The 21,180-nt window shown below is 36.2% G+C and overlaps 1 protein-coding gene across 3 annotated transcripts in view; it reads right to left on the bottom strand.

Annotated features, from left to right (window-relative positions):
• LOC724120 (paired mesoderm homeobox protein 2B) overlaps positions 1-21,180 on the bottom strand; it is a 61,735-nt gene that overhangs the window by 11,086 nt on the left and 29,469 nt on the right. For all 3 annotated transcript variants that reach the window (XM_026444767.1, XM_026444769.1, XM_026444768.1), the window contains exons 3-5: positions 13,299-13,504; positions 1,450-1,615; positions 391-604 (exon numbers count right to left, since the gene is read on the bottom strand). In XM_026444767.1, the coding sequence (XP_026300552.1) occupies positions 391-604; positions 1,450-1,615; positions 13,299-13,504 (586 nt within the window). The remainder of the gene's footprint in view (positions 1-390; positions 605-1,449; positions 1,616-13,298; positions 13,505-21,180) is intronic.

The raw sequence follows: 21,180 nt of genomic DNA, 5'->3' as shown, positions 1-21,180 counted from the left end.
ATTGTTCCCGCGAAACTCATAAAACCGTGTACACAAACCGGTCCTTAAATCGGTCGCCCAGGGATCCCGTGGCGACTTTAACGAGGCGACAATTATCGCGATTATACGAGTGGTAGCCGAGCATATAACCGGGGGCGAGAATGTGGCGCGGCACGGGGGAGGAGGAGGAGGAGGAGGAGGAGGAGGATGGAAGGGGTGGACGGGAGGAAGTCGACGACGGGGAGCGGTGGTTTAATGGCGCGTGTCGAGCATCCGGCAGAGACGTGTTCAGCGGTGCTTAGAGGAGCGCGGCGGTTCCGTGCTCCTCTGAACTTTCGGGACGGAGGGGGGGGAGGAGGGGAGCGGGATATTTCCTAAAGACGTAAATACAAACGAAGCTTAAAAGCTCACCTCTCGCCGGGTGGGCCAAGACCCCCCACGGTGCTGGGTGGCGGCGGTGGCGCCCTTATGGGGGTTGGAGGTGGCGTCGAGACGCCACCCAGGGACGGCTGACTCTGCTGGGGCCGCGGGCTGACCGAGGCGGAAGTGGTGCTGGGGCTCCTCGACCCCCCAGCTCCATCTGGACCGGCGTCCTCCGCGTCGGGGGCGCTGCTGCTTGTCGTTCCTTTTGTGGGCCAAGGAAAAAGACGGGAAATGCTTGTACCATTGATCGTTTTTAAATTCGTGCTGTTGTTACGTGATGATGATGATGATGATGATGAGGAGGATGCTTATGAGGATTTTTATTCTTTCGGGGAGGGTTGTAATTAATTATGTGTAGGTGGGGGATGTTCTTAGGTTGGTAAGTGAAAAGGTTGGTTAGGGAAAATTGGTTGGCTTACGAAAATCTCATTCTGTGTCTTCGTTCAACGCAAATTTAAATTATTTAAAAAATTAGATTGCTCTATGTGATGATAGAAATGATTATAAGTTTACATAATTAAATAAAAATTGTTTTTTTATTAAAAAATTATTTGATTTTACTATTATAATAGAAATGATTATAAGTTTACATAATTACTCTTGTTGTTAAATAAATATTGTTTTTTATTAAAAAATTAAAAAATTATTTGATTGCACTATGTGATAATAGAAATGATTATAAGTTTACATAGTTACTCTTGTTGTTAAATAAAAATTGTTTTTTTATTAAAAAATTAAAAAATTATTTGATTGCATTACTATGATAATAGAAATGATTATAAGTTTACATAGTTAAATAAAAATTGTTTTTTTATTAAAAAATTATTTGATTGCATTACTGTGATAATAGAAATGATTATAAGTTTACATAATTACTTTTGTTGTTAAATAAAAATTGTTTTTCTTTTTTTGCGTTTAATTTTTCAAATTAAAAGGATCGAGTATAAAAACTCTTATTATTATTAACAAAAGGAAATGATACGTGAATGAATAGATGTTTTTTAATGATTTGAGTCGTTGCTGTATCGAGATTGAAAATGATGATACCTTCAGGATCATGTCCTGTGGGACTGGGTCCTGCCGATGAGGAGGTTGGGGGTGCGAGGCCTGTCGTTTCCAACGCGCCACCCCCTCCATTACCCTCTCTCTTCCTCTGTTCCTCCTTCAAACGTTCGCTTTTCCTCCACTTCGCTCTACGATTTTGAAACCACACCTGTAAAATTCAAATTCGATTCTGAATACGTTTCCGAGTATCAATCCAATCAATTACAATCTCTTATTCAAAAATTCCATCTTTAAAAAATCGTCCAAATATTATATCGTGTAATATTATTTCTCATCATCGAGAGATCGAGAGCAAAAAGAAGATAGAAAAGAGAGAGAAAAATTAGCTTCAATTTCAATCTCTGAAGAAGATCGGTTTTGTCACAACGAAGACGCGTAAATAAAATAGAAGGTGCAGCGTGAAAGAATGAACGAAAAAAAAAAGAAGAAGAGGAAGAAGGAAAAAAAAAGAAATAAAGCAAAAAAAAAAAAAGAAGCAAACGAGAGTACGATGAGGAATGGCGCTGAAGGCGGCACTTAAGCTGCTTTATAGGGCTACACCTGGTGTGCGGATATGGAAGGATAATTGCATGTAGGGGATGGCATTCGCGGCTGGACCAGAAGGGGGTGTTGGGCCTCTTGGCCGCGTGCATGTTCAACGAGCTGACAGCAACCACGGCGGCCGAGTGTTTTTTAAAAAGCTCGAGTTCCGCTAACGAGCCTAACTTGACATAATACCAACTGAAATAGACTTTATTATACCCGGCGGTCCTCCGCCGCTTCGTGCCACCACCCGCTTCGTGGCTGTTGCTTTCCAATTGCTACCCCTAACGCGAGCTTCTTTCGGACCGAGTTCCTCTTTTCAATTCTCTCCAGCATGATGTTCTTATAGTTGTTGTTGCGATATTTAACAATTTTTCTTCTTCTTTTTTTTTTCTTTTGGTTTACAGATGATATTCAATTTTCAATTTTATATATGTATCGTGGCTGTTGCTTTCCAATTGCTACCCCTAACGCGAGCTTCTTTCGGACCGAGTTCCTCTTTTCAATTCTCTCCAGCATGATGTTCTTATAGTTGTTGTTGCGATATTTAACAATTTTTCTTCTTCTTTTTTTTTTCTTTTTGGTTTACAGATGATATTCAATTTTCAATTTTATATATGTATCGTGGCTGTTGCTTTCCAATTGCTACCCCTAACGCGAGCTTCTTTCGGACCGAGTTCCTCTTTTCAATTCTCTCCAGCATGATGTTCTTATAGTTGTTGTTGCGATATTTAAGAATTTTCTTCTTCTTTTTTTTTCTTTTGGTTTACAGATGATATTCAATTTTCAATTTTATATATGTATCGTGGCTGTTGCTTTCCAATTGCTACCCCTAACGCGAGCTTCTTTCGGACCGAGTTCCTCTTTTCAATTCTCTCCAGCATGATGTTCTTATAGTTGTTGTTGCGATATTTAACAATTTTTCTTCTTCTTTTTTTTTTCTTTTCTTCTTTTTTACAGATGATATTCAATTTTCAATTTTATATATGTATCGTGGCTGTTGCTTTCCAATTGCTACCCCTAACGCGAGCTTCTTTCGGACCGAGTTCCTCTTTTCAATTCTCTCCAGCATGATGTTCTTATAGTTGTTGTTGCGATATTTAAGAATTTTTCTTCTTCTTTTTTTTTCTTTTTGGTTTACAGATGATATTCAATTTTCAATTTTATATATGTATCGTGGCTGTTGCTTTCCAATTGCTACCCCTAACGCGAGCTTCTTTCGGACCGAGTTCCTCTTTTCAATTCTCTCCAGCATGATGTTCTTATAGTTGTTGTTGCGATATTTAACAATTTTTCTTCTTCTTTTTTTTTTCTTTTTGGTTTACAGATGATATTCAATTTTCAATTTTATATATGTATCGTGGCTGTTGCTTTCCAATTGCTACCCCTAACACGAGCTTCTTTCGGACCGAGTTCCTCTTTTCAATTCTCTCCAGCATGATGTTCTTATAGTTGCGATATTTAACAATTTTTCTTCTTCTTTTTTTTTTCTTTTGGTTTACAGATGATATTCAATTTTCAATTTTATATATGTATCGTGGCTGTTGCTTTCCAATTGCTACCCCTAACGCGAGCTTCTTTCGGACCGAGTTCCTCTTTTCAATTCTCTCCAGCATGATGTTCTTATAGTTGTTGTTGCGATATTTAACAATTTTCTTCTTCTTTTTTTTTTCTTTTGGTTTACAGATGATATTCAATTTTCAATTTTATATATGTATCGTGGCTGTTGCTTTCCAATTGCTACCCTAACGCGAGCTTCTTTCGGACCGAGTTCCTCTTTTCAATTCTCTCCAGCATGATGTTCTTATAGTTGTTGTTGCGATATTTAACAATTTTTCTTCTTCTTTTTTTTTTCTTTTGGTTTACAGATGATATTCAATTTTCAATTTTATATATGTATCGTGGCTGTTGCTTTCCAATTGCTACCCCTAACGCGAGCTTCTTTCGGACCGAGTTCCTCTTTTCAATTCTCTCCAGCATGATGTTCTTATAGTTGTTGTTGCGATATTTAAGAATTTTTCTTCTTCTTTTTTTTTTCTTTTTGGTTTACAGATGATATTCAATTTTCAATTTTATATATGTATCGTGGCTGTTGCTTTCCAATTGCTACCCCTAACGCGAGCTTCTTTCGGACCGAGTTCCTCTTTTCAATTCTCTCCAGCATGATGTTCTTATAGTTGTTGTTGCGATATTTAACAATTTTTCTTCTTCTTTTTTTTTCTTTTCTTCTTTTTACAGATGATATTCAATTTTCAATTTTATATATGTATCGTGGCTGTTGCTTTCCAATTGCTACCCCTAACGCGAGCTTCTTTCGGACCGAGTTCCTCTTTTCAATTCTCTCCAGCATGATGTTCTTATAGTTGTTGTTGCGATATTTAAGAATTTTTCTTCTTCTTTTTTTTTTCTTTTTGGTTTACAGATGATATTCAATTTTCAATTTTATATATGTATCGTGGCTGTTGCTTTCCAATTGCTACCCCTAACGCGAGCTTCTTTCGGACCGAGTTCCTCTTTTCAATTCTCTCCAGCATGATGTTCTTATAGTTGTTGTTGCGATATTTAACAATTTTTCTTCTTCTTTTTTTTTTCTTTTTGGTTTACAGATGATATTCAATTTTCAATTTTATATATGTATCGTGGCTGTTGCTTTCCAATTGCTACCCCTAACACGAGCTTCTTTCGGACCGAGTTCCTCTTTTCAATTCTCTCCAGCATGATGTTCTTATAGTTGCGATATTTAACAATTTTTCTTCTTCTTTTTTTTTTCTTTTTGGTTTACAGATGATATTCAATTTTCAATTTTATATATGTATCGTGGCTGTTGCTTTCCAATTGCTACCCCTAACGCGAGCTTCTTTCGGACCGAGTTCCTCTTTTCAATTCTCTCCAGCATGATGTTCTTATAGTTGTTGTTGCGATATTTAACAATTTTTCTTCTTCTTTTTTTTTCTTTTCTTCTTTTTTACAGATGATATTCAATTTTCAATTTTATATATGTATCGTGGCTGTTGCTTTCCAATTGCTACCCCTAACGCGAGCTTCTTTCGGACCGAGTTCCTCTTTTCAATTCTCTCCAGCATGATGTTCTTATAGTTGTTGTTGCGATATTTAACAATTTTTCTTCTTCTTTTTTTTTTCTTTTTGGTTTACAGATGATATTCAATTTTCAATTTTATATATGTATCGTGGCTGTTGCTTTCCAATTGCTACCCCTAACGCGAGCTTCTTTCGGACCGAGTTCCTCTTTTCAATTCTCTCCAGCATGATGTTCTTATAGTTGTTGTTGCGATATTTAACAATTTTTCTTCTTCTTTTTTTTTTCTTTTCTTCTTTTTTACAGATGATATTCAATTTTCAATTTTATATATGTATCGTGGCTGTTGCTTTCCAATTGCTACCCCTAACGCGAGCTTCTTTCGGACCGAGTTCCTCTTTTCAATTCTCTCCAGCATGATGTTCTTATAGTTGTTGTTGCGATATTTAACAATTTTTCTTCTTCTTTTTTTTTTCTTTTTGGTTTACAGATGATATTCAATTTTCAATTTTATATATGTATCGTGGCTGTTGCTTTCCAATTGCTACCCCTAACGCGAGCTTCTTTCGGACCGAGTTCCTCTTTTCAATTCTCTCCAGCATGATGTTCTTATAGTTGTTGTTGCGATATTTAACAATTTTTCTTCTTCTTTTTTTTTTCTTTTTGGTTTACAGATGATATTCAATTTTCAATTTTATATATGTATCGTGGCTGTTGCTTTCCAATTGCTACCCCTAACGCGAGCTTCTTTCGGACCGAGTTCCTCTTTTCAATTCTCTCCAGCATGATGTTCTTATAGTTGTTGTTGCGATATTTAACAATTTTTCTTCTTCTTTTTTTTTTCTTTTCTTCTTTTTTACAGATGATATTCAATTTTCAATTTTATATATGTATCGTGGCTGTTGCTTTCCAATTGCTACCCCTAACGCTTCTTTCGGACCGAGTTCCTCTTTTCAATTCTCTCCAGTATGATGTTCTTATAGTTGTTGTTGCGATATTTAACAATTTTTCTTCTTCTTTTTTTTTTCTTTTCTTCTTTTTTACAGATGATATTCAATTTTCAATTTTATATATGTATCGTGGCTGTTGCTTTCCAATTGCTACCCCTAACGCTTCTTTCGGACCGAGTTCCTCTTTTCAATTCTCTCCAGCATGATGTTCTTATAGTTGTTGTTGCGATATTTAACAATTTTTCTTCTTCTTTTTTTTTTCTTTTCTTCTTTTTTACAGATGATATTCAATTTTCAATTTTATATATGTATCGTGGCTGTTGCTTTCCAATTGCTACCCCTAACGCTTCTTTCGGACCGAGTTCCTCTTTTCAATTCTCTCCAGCATGATGTTCTTATAGTTGTTGTTGCGATATTTAACAATTTTTCTTCTTCTTTTTTTTTTCTTTTCTTCTTTTTTACAGATGATATTCAATTTTCAATTTTATATATGTATCGTGGCTGTTGCTTTCCAATTGCTACCCCTAACGCTTCTTTCGGACCGAGTTCCTCTTTTCAATTCTCTCCAGCATGATGTTCTTATAGTTGTTGTTGCGATATTTAACAATTTTTCTTCTTCTTTTTTTTTTCTTTTCTTCTTTTTTACAGATGATATTCAATTTTCAATTTTATATATGTATCGTGGCTGTTGCTTTCCAATTGCTACCCTAACGCTTCTTTCGGACCGAGTTCCTCTTTTCAATTCTCTCCAGCATGATGTTCTTATAGTTGTTGTTGCGATATTTAACAATTTTTCTTCTTCTTTTTTTTTTCTTTTTGGTTTACAGATGATATTCAATTTTCAATTTTATATATGTATCGTGGCTGTTGCTTTCCAATTGCTACCCCTAACGCGAGCTTCTTTCGGACCGAGTTCCTCTTTTCAATTCTCTCCAGCATGATGTTCTTATAGTTGTTGTTGCGATATTTAACAATTTTTCTTCTTCTTTTTTTTTTCTTTTCTTCTTTTTTACAGATGATATTCAATTTTCAATTTTATATATGTATCGTGGCTGTTGCTTTCCAATTGCTACCCCTAACGCTTCTTTCGGACCGAGTTCCTCTTTTCAATTCTCTCCAGCATGATGTTCTTATAGTTGTTGTTGCGATATTTAACAATTTTTCTTCTTCTTTTTTTTTTCTTTTCTTCTTTTTTACAGATGATATTCAATTTTCAATTTTATATATGTATCGTGGCTGTTGCTTTCCAATTGCTACCCCTAACGCTTCTTTCGGACCGAGTTCCTCTTTTCAATTCTCTCCAGCATGATGTTCTTATAGTTGTTGTTGCGATATTTAACAATTTTTCTTCTTCTTTTTTTTTTCTTTTCTTCTTTTTTACAGATGATATTCAATTTTCAATTTTATATATGTATCGTGGCTGTTGCTTTCCAATTGCTACCCCTAACGCTTCTTTCGGACCGAGTTCCTCTTTTCAATTCTCTCCAGCATGATGTTCTTATAGTTGTTGTTGCGATATTTAACAATTTTTCTTCTTCTTTTTTTTTTCTTTTTGGTTTACAGATGATATTCAATTTTCAATTTTATATATGTATCGTGGCTGTTGCTTTCCAATTGCTACCCCTAACGCGAGCTTCTTTCGGACCGAGTTCCTCTTTTCAATTCTCTCCAGCATGATGTTCTTATAGTTGTTGTTGCGATATTTAACAATTTTTCTTCTTCTTTTTTTTTTTGTGATATTCAATTTTCAATTTTATATATGTATCGTCTTTTGCTACATTTTTCATTATTTTTATTATATATTATAGAATGATTCTTCGTGGAATAGGAGCATGATAGGACAGAAGGTTCGTTTCGAAATCACGTAAAGAAATTGATTTTAATTAAACCGTGGAGAAATTAAAATCCAAACTTAATAACTTGGCGCTAATTAATAAAGGAAGGGCAAACACGATCCTTATCAACCTTATCCCTGTTGAACCCCTGTCTCATCGATCCGTCGCACTTTCCTCGACCAAGTGTCGAGAGATTAAATGCGTTTATCCCGTGGAGGGAGGAGTGGGCGCCATTACCGGCGTTTCTCGGATTAAATTCGTATTGAAATACATAAAAAAAAAAGGAAGGAAGAAAGAACGTTAGGAACGAGAGGGGGGAGAAAGGGAACGATCCAGCGTGGAGAAGGAAAGAGTCCCGACGGGAGCCACCGGCTTTGTTCCCAGCTATTACTCGCCCCCGCAAGCCGGAGGATATTATTATATCTCCTGTCTTCCTCGTGCGCGAATTCGAGCGAAGGCAGCGTCGAGCTCGGCGTATTTATTTTATTAAAACCATTTTCCAACCATCTTTCCCCCGCCGAGAAACTTTCCCTCTCCTCTGAGAGGAAGATAATCATTTCCTCGGTGCTTCTCTACTCGATCCGTAATAACGCGTTTTGTCCCTTGGAAGGTGAGGAGGAGGAGGAGGAATCACGTTTGCGAAGAGAGTAATCGACTTCCTCGCCAAGTTTATTTTATTATCGATTCCAATCCGTTAATGAGTTCCCGCAGACTTTCGCGCCGTGATTCTTCCCAACTTTGTCCGATTCGTTTAAGACAGATCTCTTTTTTCTTCTCCCTTCCTTCTGTGTCAATAGAAGGAATAAGTTTCTCTTCGAGTATATTGTACGGGCGATGACGTTTCGTTATGAAAAAAAAAAAGAAAAAGAAACGTTTAAACGTCACGGTCGAAGAGAAATGGTCGATTGAAATAATTGTGCTGTTAAGAAATTGACGAATTAATTAATAACGCGGGGAAAATTTGATTTGGAAATCGGTCCGTTTTTGAATGTATACGAAAACGCAAAGCCTCTTACTTCTTCATTATGTTTTCATTAAATGAACGAAAGGAACGAAATTTTTGCTTGCAAATTTATAAGCGCTTTATCACGGTATGTAATCCAATGGTGAAAGGCATCTTCACCCTCGTGTATTTCATACACGTTCCTTCCTCTCATCATCCCCCCCCATGTTTTTCTTCATCATTTTAATCGTCTTTTTTCCCTTTTTTTTTTTTTTATTCCGTTTAATCCGAACACACGTCTGCAATGGCATTGTTTCACTCTCTACTCTAAAGTCAAATGCGCTTAATCTCTTGACACTTGTTCCCCAAATGCTTGCTTTTAATTATTCCTCGCGTTATTTGCCTCTTTCTCTTTCTTTCTCTCAAACAAGATACCTCTCAAATAATATATTAAAACTGTCCCAACGAGTTGGCAATTTTTATCGTACAATTCGAGTAATAACGAAAATCCTGATAAATTAATCACGAATCGAGATTTAATTTCCTTCGAGCCTATAACCGGCCGATCCTAGTTCCCCCTAGATCTCCGCGCCTGGCGCGCATGCGCGGCTTTCCTTTCCCTCGAGCACCTCGGTGTGCGTGCAGCATAATTGGCGCGCACACTGGGCGACGGCGAACAAACGTCAGAGGCTCGTGTGCTCGCCTCCGACGATCCACCGACGATGGCCAACCACCCCCGCGCCCACCCTACCCCGTACTGGGTTCTAATTGGAGTAGGAGAAGAGGACCGGCACTGCATAAACGCGCCTATTTGTCCATTATTTCAGATTCCCTTTGTCTTCCCTAATGAAACAATGAGTCTGCGCCGTAATTGCGTCATAGCCGTCCCTGTCCCTACCTTCCTCCCATTGTGTGTACACCGCTGCCTGGCATGGCCTTCTCGTCTTATAATCCGGACAATGCAGCGGGATAATACAGAGTACCCCCTACGCTGGCCGAGCGACGGTGAAGGATTCTTTTTCCCAGACTTTTCTACCTATACCTTTTGGCGCGCTCTTTTCCTCTCGATCCCATTCATTTTTTTGGAGAGGTTTTGACAAACTTTTTCTTTCTGTTTCTTGTTTTTTTTTTTTTTTTCGATTATTTGGATTTGGCAGGGTTATCGATGGAATTTTGGAATTTGTATATTTGAGGTTAGGTTTTGATAGGTTAGGTAATCAGGATAGGGAAATACATGTATTTGTATCTTTGAATTATGACGGTTCAGGTGTTTATATTTAATTTGGCATAAGTTGAAAGTTGACTCGTTTGTTTGGAAGTTTGAGGATCCACGTTGAAAGTTCGATTAATAAGCGCGTTTTAATACGTGAGTTCTCGGTTTCCGTTTTAATTAACTAGACGAGATATGAAAACACGCAATCTCTTGGAATTATTTCTCCTTTATCCTTATACGATACGAGTTCATCCCTTTGAATTATTCCTCCGTTGTACAAATGTTGTACACGATTCCGTTGATGTTATTTATTAATAGTTCATCAGATTCGTGTGTCCAACATTTAAATCCTATCATCTTTCTCATTTAGTTCGTTTAATTGCAAACCCATTGCTCGATGTTTGCGTTAATTAATTACGTATCTCGTACGAAATCCCATTGATCTAATAAGAATAAATTGAATGCATTTATGAACGCGTTTATATTTTCTTTTCTCGTTGAAGTAAATCCTAGTTTGAATCTGATGATACATAAAAATAATTAGTTTATTATTATTATTGTTTCGTTATTACATTTATGATAAAATGTTCCATCGTATTTATCGCGTATTCGCAAATTTAAATATTATTTTTATTCAAGTAATTATAAATGTGTGAAAAAAATTGCACAGACAGAATTTTAACGATTGAAGTTTTCACTCAGTTGTTATTCAATTTTAAATCTAAGAAATTATTGCAACATTTCTATTATAATTAGAAAGATGGGAAGGAATGAACAAATTTAAACAAATACTATTTATTTTATTCTATTAATTATAAATTTGTTAGAAAAAGAATTATATAGACAGAATTCTAATGATTGAAATTTTCACTTCTTTTTATTCAATTTCACATTTAAAAAATTATTGCAACAGTTTTATTAATTAGAAAGATGGAGAGGAATGAATAAATTTAAACAAATACTATTTATTTTACTCTATTAATTATAAATGTGTTGGAAAAAGAATTATATAGATAGAATTCTAATGATTGAAATTTTCACTCAATTTTTATTCAGTTTCAAATCTAAAAAATTATTGCAACATTTCTATTAATTAGAAAGATGGAAAAAAATTTTAAACAAATATTTTCACAGCTAACAAATTATTGCAAGATTTAATTTAACATTTAATTATTAATTAGAAAAATAAAAAAATGGACAAATTTGAACAAATATTACTTTCATTTTATTTTATTAATTATGTGTTGGAAAAAAAATTACACGGACAGAATTAAAATTCTCATTCGACTGTTATTCAATTTCAAACTTAAAAAATTATTCCAATTATTTCTATTAATTAGAAAGATGGAAAAAATGGACAAAATTTTAACAAATACTATTTTCACTTTACTCTATTAATTATAAATATGAGAAAAGGGAAAAAATTACACGGACAGAATTGAAATTCTTATTCAATTTCAAACCTAAAAAATTATTCCAATTATTTCTATTAATTAGAAAGATGGAAAAAATGGATAAAATTTAAACAAATACTATTTTCACATTTATTCTATTATAAATGTGAGGGAAAAAATTACACGGATAGAATTGAAATTCTTATTCAATTTCAAACCTAAAAAATTATTCCAATTATTTCTATTAATTAGAAAGATGGAAAAAATGGACAAAATTTAAACAAATACTATTTTCACATTTACTCTATTAATTTTAAATGTGATGGAAAAAATTACACGAACAGAATTGAAATTTTCATTCAACTGTTATTCAATTTCTAATCTAAAAAATTATTTCAATTATTTCTATTAATTAGAAAAGTGGAAAAAATGGACAAAATTTAAACAAATACAATTTTCACATTTATTCTATTAATTATAAATATGAGAAAAGGGAAAAAATTACACGGACAGAATTGAAATTCTTATTCAATTTCAAACCTAAAAAATTATTCCAATTATTTCTATTAATTAGAAAGATGGAAAAAATGGATAAAATTTAAACAAATACTATTTTCACATTTATTCTATTATAAATGTGAGGGAAAAAATTACACGGATAGAATTGAAATTCTTATTTAATTTCAAACCTAAAAAATTACTTCAACTATTTCTATTAATTAGAAAAATGAACAAAATTCAAACAAATACTATTTTTACTAGAATTGAAATTCTTATTCAATTGTTATTCAATTTCAAATCTAAAAAATTACTTCAACTATTTCTATTAATTAGAAAAGTGAGGAGAGGGGGGCGCAGAAATGGACGAAAGTTTGGCGATAGAGTTGAGGAGAGGGGACGAATTAAAAATCTGACATGAGCGATCAGATATCCTGCAGATGTTCCAACAGGATTTGAGCAGGGAATCGCTATTACTGGCGGGATTCTCTGCAGCGCGAATTACGCCGGTGCGAGTAAATATGGGCAGGAGGACGTAGCCAAGAGTACAAAGTAATCCCGGAGATTACCGGCTTACTCTGTCAGAAGATTACGTCAGGTCGAGGGTGTCAGCGCCTCCCGCGGGAGATTGGGTGTACCCCAAAACTACCCTACATCTTGCGCTCCTCCTCTTACTCCCGTGATCCATATACCCGCGCGTCGAAACAATCGATCATTGTTGCCCCGTTTGACCGTGATGCTTTCGTTGACGATGACGGAATTCGTGAAACGTATCCAAGTTGCTTATTCTCGACTTATATGTTTTCATATCTCGAACATTTTTCTAATAATAACGAAATTTGATTCACCATTATATATATATATGTATTTTATTTTGTAAAAATTATATTATTTTGAGCAGTCTTTTTTGATAAAAAAAAAAAGGGTGAGGGGGGAAAGTACAAGTTGAAAATTACTATACGAATTATTAAATAATTTGCGAAACATGAAACTGGGAAATTGAACACATTTATTAAAGTGCGTTCGCACATTAGCATATTATTGTATATTTTGATAATTTAAAAGTTAATTGATTACAACTCCTCTCATTAAGCGACATTTCCGATTTATTTTATTTCCCTCCTCTCTCTCTCTCTCTCTGTGCCATTTATTCATTTGATGCTGTTTAAAATTTGATTTGTCGGAAAAAACGTGCGCCACTCGAAATCGTTAAGCATACCATCGAATATATATTTGTCGATGAAAAAAAATATATATATATATATTATCCCAGAAATGTTTTCTAATATTCAATTTGTTGGATATTAATAGTTTATCACAATACCTATAAAAATTTAATTCCTTTTTGTCCAAGTTTAAATACGTTTCTCCAAGTAAAAAAAAGTTGTCAACTTTCGATTTCGCGATACCCACTGTTGCGAGTTTCAATTCGTACCAACCTGAACCCTGGCCTCGGTGAGGTTAATCTTCATCGCCAGATCCTCCCTCGTGAAGACATCCGGATAATGTGTCTGCGCAAACGCTGACTCCAATTCTTCCAGTTGCTGAAGAGTGAACGTGGTCCTGTTCCTCCTTTGCTTTCGCCTCACGAAGGAATCCTCCCCGACTCCGTGCAAAGCCGGATGATAAGCCGAGTAACTGGTATCTGTAATCGAGACAGCCGCTCTAATCAATTTATATTTGCTTTCTTCGAAAAGAACTCTCGCCTCGTACTCTCATCATTCCTATTCCCCATATAACGATAATAAAGAAAAATTATCTCGATTATTTTCTCGAAAAATAATCATTTTTTAATATTAACAGATACTTTATTATCCCCTCTCATCAACCCATTATTATTAATTTCCAAGAAGAAAAAGAAAATTTACTTCGAGAATATTAATTCGTAAACCCAAAAAAAAACATTAAACTACTCCCAAAAACTGTCGATCTTCAGATGAAACGTTACTCAAATCTCTATAAAAAAAAAAGAAAAAAAAAATACACATCCCTCCCCTCCCCCGATCGATCATTCCATCCGGACACGCCACCGCAGGTTTAACAAAAATTCAAAACTACCACCCTGTATACCACCCCGGTGCATGATTTAACGCGGAATGGCTCGTTCGCGGGCCAATTACGAGGAGCACGCACGGCTCGTCCGTTGGAAATCGGAAAAACGGGTGGGGGGAGGGGGGAGGAGAGGCGGTCGAAGCACGCGCAGACAAAAGGACGAGGGGGGGTGAGGAGAGGCGATGGATGGCGTTCACGCGCTGCGAGAGAGAGTGAGAGAGAGAGAGAGAGATGGTTCGAACGAAAGGGAGAGAAAGAGGGAGGGAGGAGATGGACGGACGGATGGATGGACGGATGGATGGACGCATGGATAGAAAGGGAAAGAGAGAGGTGGGGCGGGGGATAAACGGTTACGAAAGCCAGAGAACCGCTTATCAATGATGCAGGGCAATCAGCGCAATTAATTACCGCGGCGCTAAGCCGGGGCTTAGCGAAAAACACAAATTAATTTCCTAAGCTCATAAAAATTCATGGAGGCCCGCTCGAACACGACGGATCCTCCTCCTCCTCCTCCTCCTCCTCCTCCTCCTCGCACGCGAGTGCTATCGAGTATGCGCGAGCACGACTCATCGATCCAAGATCCCGTCCAATTTCGGATTTTCACCGTGATTATCGTTCCGTTCGTTAAGGTAAGTCGTTTGCTCTCTCCAATCTAACCGGACGATGGAACGTTCTTGATTGAATGTCCGATTTTGGAGTGTAGAGTAATTGGAGAGTAACGATAAAATTATTGAACAAGAAAATTTTGCTAACTATAACGATTAAACCAAGATGCTGAATCTAGGGAATTTTTTGTAGTAATTTATTTTTCAATCGAAGAATGGCAAGAAGTAACACATCAATATCTGATTAAATTATTAATTATTAAATTTAAGTTGCCAGTCATTTTGATAACAATTTTATTTTCGAGAATATTTAATTAATTCTATTAATTTATGTACTTGTATTACATGTATACGTAGAAGGGAATTTTAATAACTGCACATCATTGCGCAAGATGAAATGAGAAATACATCGTTTATTCGATATCTCGCTTCTGAAATTCAAATCTCGTCCTCAAGATGAATTTTTCGTTTTAATGGTTAAATGTTAACGATAAAAATCGGTGCCGGGAAGGGAAAAATTGAATTGGTGAATTGGTCGCCCTGTTTGCAACAAGTCATCCAACAACGAGAGCTCCAACTTTCATAACGACCACGACGGGACAATTATACCGTGGGGCAAACTCGCATCGTGTGTCATTGGCAATAGTCTGCCGCCTGTGCAATATTAATGGGATCGTTCACGAGGATTTTCGCGTGCAGTATGTATGACTTTGCAATTGAATTTCCCTCGATCGATCCGCCCTGTCCTCGCGTTTAATAACAGCCTTCTCTCTTCGCGGAAAATTGTCTGTCACCCACCCCCTCCCCACCCCCTCTGTCAGATACGCTTCACGGGTAATCATCGGGATTCGTTTTATTAAACGGTAATGTCATGTTTCCCCGTGTATTTTTTAACGCGCCTGATCTCCTCGTGCTAGGAAATTCTATTCCAGAGAATCGTTCTTTTTTTTTTTTTTGGAGAGGAAGAGTTTTTAAGGTGTTGAATAAAGTATGACGATTCATCAGTTCGAGATGAAGGTGTATACGTATATTTTCGTATTAGATAGATTAGTCTCGTCTTTGGTGACGAATCAAAGAAGATAAAATTAATTTTCAAGGTTCAAGGTTCATCTAAGATTCAACGATTCGAATTTATAGTTTGATCGTTCAAACTAGGAAAATTCGAGAGAGAAAAATATAAGAAAAAGGATGAGAATGGGAAAGTTGGTTAAATGGGAAATCGAATTAGGTTCAAGACGCGAAACCTTGTGAACGATATTTCGTTTTTGTTAGTGAAAAGGTTGAAAAAGAGGTTGGATTTGTCTATCAAAATCTCAACGATTCGTTGTTTAATTCCAAAAAAATAGAACAATTTGAGGAAAGGAATGAGAAGAGAGAAGAATAACGAGAGCAGGGAAGAAGAAGTTGATTGGAAATCAACTTTTAGATTAAACTCAAGATAGAAATCCTCGGATCTAGACATCTCTCACGAACGATACTTGGTTCTTGATAGCAAAGAAGAAAATAAAAAAGAAAAATTTAGAAAAAGAAATTAGATTTGCACATTCTCGATTCATTTTCCATTCGTTTCTCATAGTATCGTCCAAAAAATCCAATAGGGAATAATTTGAGAAAAAGAATGAGAAAAGAGAATGAACAAAGAATGGAAGAAGAATCATTGATTGGTTGGAAAATAAATTTATCGGTGGCCAAAATTCACGAAAGCCTGAATGTAAACATCTTTTATGTCCATCCAAATCTCAACGATTCGTTGCTTAACTCATTGTTCAAAAATAGAGAATAATTCAAGAAGAAGAAGAATGAAAAGAAAAAAACGAACAGAGAAAAAGAATCGAAGCTTTATTGGTTGGTTGAAATAAATTTATCGGTGGCCAAAATTGAAATCCACTCTTAAATTCAAGACACGAAGCTCTGAATGTAGATATTTTTCATATTTAGAAATTAAATTTACCCAATCAAATCTCAACGATTCGTTGCTTAATTCATCGTCTCAAAAATAGAAAACAATTCAAGAAAAAGAAGAATGAGAAAAAATAATGAACAGAGAATGGAAGAAGAATCGAAGCTCGTTGATTGGTTAGAAAATAAATTTATCAGTAGCCAAAATCCACTCTTGCTTAACTCATTATTCAAAAATAGAAAACAATTCAAGAAGAAGAAATCCACTCTTAAATTCAAGATACAACTGAATCCAGATATTTTTTATATTAAGAAAAAAAATTTAAAAAATAGATTTACCTATCTAAATCTCTTAACGACTCGTTGCTTAACTCATCATCCTAAAAATAGAAAACAATTCAAGAAGAAGAAGAATGAAAAAAGATAAATGAACAGAGAATGGAAAGAGAATGGAAGCTCATTGATTGCTTGGAAAATAAATTTATCGATGGCCAAAATCCATTTTTAAATCCAAAAGAAAAATTTAGAAAATAGATTTACTCATCTAAATCTCAACGACTCGTTGCTTAACTCATCGTCCCAAAAATAGAAAACAATTCAACAAGAAGAAGAATGAGAAAAGAGAATGAACAGAGAATGGAAGAAGAATCGAAGCTCGTTGATTGGTTGGAAAATAAACTTATCAATGGCCAAAATTGAAATCCTCTCTTAAATCAACGAAGCCCTGTAGATATAAACACCTTTCACGTTAAAAAAGAAAAATTTAAAAAATTTCCTAGATTTCCTTTCCTTACTTCATCCGAAAAAAATCTAGAACAGAACAATTCGAGACAAAGAATGAGAAAAGGGAAGAATGAATGAGAAGAAATGAGAAATTGAATAAGAATCGAAGCTCGTTGGAAAATAAATTTATCGGTGGGCAAAACTGAAATCCACTCGAGATCCTAAGATTAGACTCGTGATCCGGGGAGGACGGGGAGGGGAGAAACAGGCGAAGCCCTGGATCCAGACAACTCGCGCAAAACTCATCGAGACTCCTTGCTTGATCCAATTTATTAAGCGCGGCCGGAGAAACGCGGTCGCAAGAAAGGGCCCTGTGACTCGTGCACACTTGTCCTCCTTTCTCCGCGGAGGAGGGTTCGTTCGTGGCTTCGTCATCTCCGTGTGTCGAGGGAAAAACAATAGGGTGGGGGGAGGGGGAGGAAGGAATTAACGTCTTCCTCTGGCCGGGTATCCAAAGCGCGGGAGGCTCGCACGTGCCCCGTCGACGCGACTACGTGCGCCTTTAAAACGCTTTGTCCTCCTCTCTCGAGGACCGCCCTTGATTTGCTTCCGCTCGAAATCCCCGTCTGGATTAACCCTTAAACCCCGCGCAGTAGGGCACAGGTACCTCCTATTGTCACGATTCGTCCTTTTTTTTTTTTTTTTTTTTCTTTCGTCGATGGTTCTCGTCACGCGAGAGATTTCGTTCAGAGAATTGTTCCTGTAACGGAGTTAAAACGGAGTAAGATTTTATATTTTATTCGAAGAGATTCAGTTCGAGGATTTAGATTGTGAATCATGTTTTATTGAAACGAACGAATTTTTTAAACAATAATCTACAATTTATCGTTCCAATTAATGCAGAAGAGTGGATTAAATCTCTCAGTAGGGCACAGATACAGTCACGTGTTGTTCTTTTTTGTTTTTCCTTCGATAGTTCTCATTTGAGGATAAGAGAGATTTAGTTTGAAGAATTGTGATGGGGTTAAATGGTAAGATTCTATATTTTATTCGAAGAGATTTAGTTTGAAGATTTAGATTGTTTTTGAATCATGTTTCATCGAAACGAATTTTTTAAACAATTTATCGTTCCAATGGAAAAGATTGTCTGGATTAAATCTCTCGTAGTAGGGCACAGGCACTTCCTTTTTTTTTCTCGATAGTTCTCGTCGCCCGTTTGAGTGATTTCGTTTAAAAAATTGTTCCTGTAATAGTAAGATTTTGTCGATTTATTCGACCTTAAATAAACGATATTTCATTGAAATGAGCAAGCAAACGAATTTTTTAAACAATAATCCACCATTTATCGTTCCAATCAATGGAGAAGACTGGATTAAATCTCTGATAGGGCACAGGTACTTTCTACAGTCATGATTCATTCTTTTTTGTTTTTCCTTCGATAGTTCTCATTTGAGAATAAGAGAGATTTAGTTTGATTAATTGTAATAGAATTAAATCGTAAGATTATATATATTTTATTTGAAGAGATTCAGTTTGAAGATTTTAGATTGTTTTTGAATCATGTTTCATTGAAACGAATTTTTTAAACAATTTATCGTTCCAATGGAAAAGATTAAATCTCTCTGGATTAAATCTCTCGTAGGGCACGGGTACTTCTTTTCTTTTCTCGAATTTCACGACCTCAAATAAATATTTCATTGAAACGAGCAAACAAACGAATTTTTTAAAGAATAATCCACAATTTATCGTTCCAATCAATGCAGAAGACTGGATTAAATCTCTGATAGGGCACAGATACTTTCTACAGTCACAATTCATCCTTCTTTTTTTTCTTCCCATCAAAAGTTCTCATTTCTTTAGGATAAGCAAGAGATTTAGTTTAAAGAATTATAATAGGGTTAAATCGTAAGGAGGAAATTGTCGAGGATTGTAATTTGGATTGTAAATTAAATAACCCGTTTTATCGAAACGAACAAGCATACGAATTTCTAAACAATAATCCACAATTTCTAGTCCCAATCAAGAGAAAACTTTCTTCTTTCTTTTTTTTTCTCGATGATTGTCGTCACCCGTTTGAGAGATCAAGAGAATTGTTCCTGCAATAGGACAAGATTTTTATTATATTCACTCGAAGAGATTATCGCAATCGATTAAATTGAACTCGAGGTTCTAATACTTCGAATATATCATTGAAATTGAATTTTTTAAATAATCCAATAATTTGTCCGATCGATAAAAAAGGACTAAAAAAAAAAAGAAGAAAAAGAAAAAAGAAATGAAAGAGAATAGTAAAAACAATTATCGCGTTTACCTGAGCCGAGTCGGCGGAGCGAAGAGAAGCGGATTCGAAGGGTCCGTGGAAAAACTAGACACAGAACGAAATCTAATGACACCCCGACCGTTACTAATGACCCTAACGAGCTAGTTAGATGTTAGAGCGAATGTCGGTGGGCTCGGACCCTGCGCCGGAGTGAACCCACTTACCGACTTATCACGTAGTTACCTAATCTGTTTATCCCAACGGGGGGTGGCGAGGGGGTACACCGGGGAAAGCTGGAGGAAGGGTGCACGGACGTCCCCGAGGACACCTTCCCCCTCCTCCCTCGGCCGGAGATCATCCAGCAGGCGTCGTTTCGACACACATGTGCCGTTTCGAAATATTATTACGTGGCTTCGTGGATCGTGCGACAAGTGTGCGGTTAAATTTCTTTCCGATTGAAGATTTGGATTTCGAATATTAAATAATAAATCTAATGGAGAAAGGGGGTGGAAGAAGATCGTAGAAAAACTCGATGATAGATGATCCTTGATTTCGTTGAATTGTGATTGATTCGTTGAATTACAATTTTCTAAGAAGATCTAAGAGAAGAATGAAAAATTTTTGAGAAAAATATCTGTTTCTGGGAGGAGCGTCTATCCTACAGTTCCGCCCTGTGTTTTTCGTCGCGTTCTAATCAACGATAAACGCGCGTACGAATTTCACTTAATTTTAAGTGGAGGTAGAGGGAAGCGGCCGCGGATAAAGGGAATGATAAATGCGCATTAAAAACATAATTTCACTTTGCGCGAGGGAAATCAATATTTTATTTAAACTATATTTCGGGCCTAGATGGAAGGGCACTTACACACGTCCCTGAGGATACCGTATATCTCTATCCTCTCCCTCCTACACCTACGGTCCCCATTCGATTATCTACCTACCACATGTATCTCATTGAGGTTCATAATATGCAATAAAGTGAGCATATATATATATATACATCGGTGGCTCGATGAGCCGAACGTTATATCCAGGGGCGTGGAAAAGAAGTTGAAGAAAAAAAAAGAAAAAACGAAACAAAATGGAAAAATCTTTTTTTATACGTCTCTTACCAAAAATCGTAATTAAAATTTACGTATAATTATCGATAAAAATGAACGAATTAAAAGAAACATATAAACATTCGCAACGACGAGTATAAGTAAAAAAAAAAAAAAAAAAAAAGGAGAACAAAATTTAACCTTGCACAAAAGAAGGTATTATCGATCAACAAATTCGATAGACCGAAATTCAAACTTCAACTTCAACTGCAAAATCCATTGCGATCGTGTTGTACAAAGGCAATTTCCATCGAAATTCAATCGCCCCGTGAAATTTTGATACGAATAAAAAAGAGAAAAGAAATCGTATTTTCTCCCTCCCTACCCAAAAAAAAAAATTACAGTGAAAACTCCAGTTGTCATCGACAAAGGTGGGTTAGTTAATACTTAGGAGGAGAGAAATGAGAGATTCGACTTGGAAAGCGATCGGTGAATAGGCAAACTGGCGTCGAAGTTCTGAGGAGAGCCGGAGTCGGCACCGCCGTCGGGACGCGGTTTAACCGGAAGTTGGCCCGAAGTGCAAATTAAGTTTAGCGGCCGTCCAGTTTGTAGCGTCCACTTTGCGTAACTCGGTCTAGTCGGTAATGTAACTTCATCGATGTGTTCCGCCAGAGCAAGTGCCGGTACAATCAATCTCCCTTCTCCTCCCCTCCCCCTCCTTCCTCGCCAACATTGTCGCACC

Source organism: Apis mellifera, linkage group LG13, assembly GCF_003254395.2.
Source record: "Apis mellifera strain DH4 linkage group LG13, Amel_HAv3.1, whole genome shotgun sequence".
NCBI classification, from domain to species: Eukaryota; Metazoa; Arthropoda; class Insecta; order Hymenoptera; family Apidae; genus Apis; species Apis mellifera.
The sequence above is the reverse complement of the archived record's forward strand: the minus strand, read 5'-3'. Positions and strand labels throughout refer to the sequence as shown.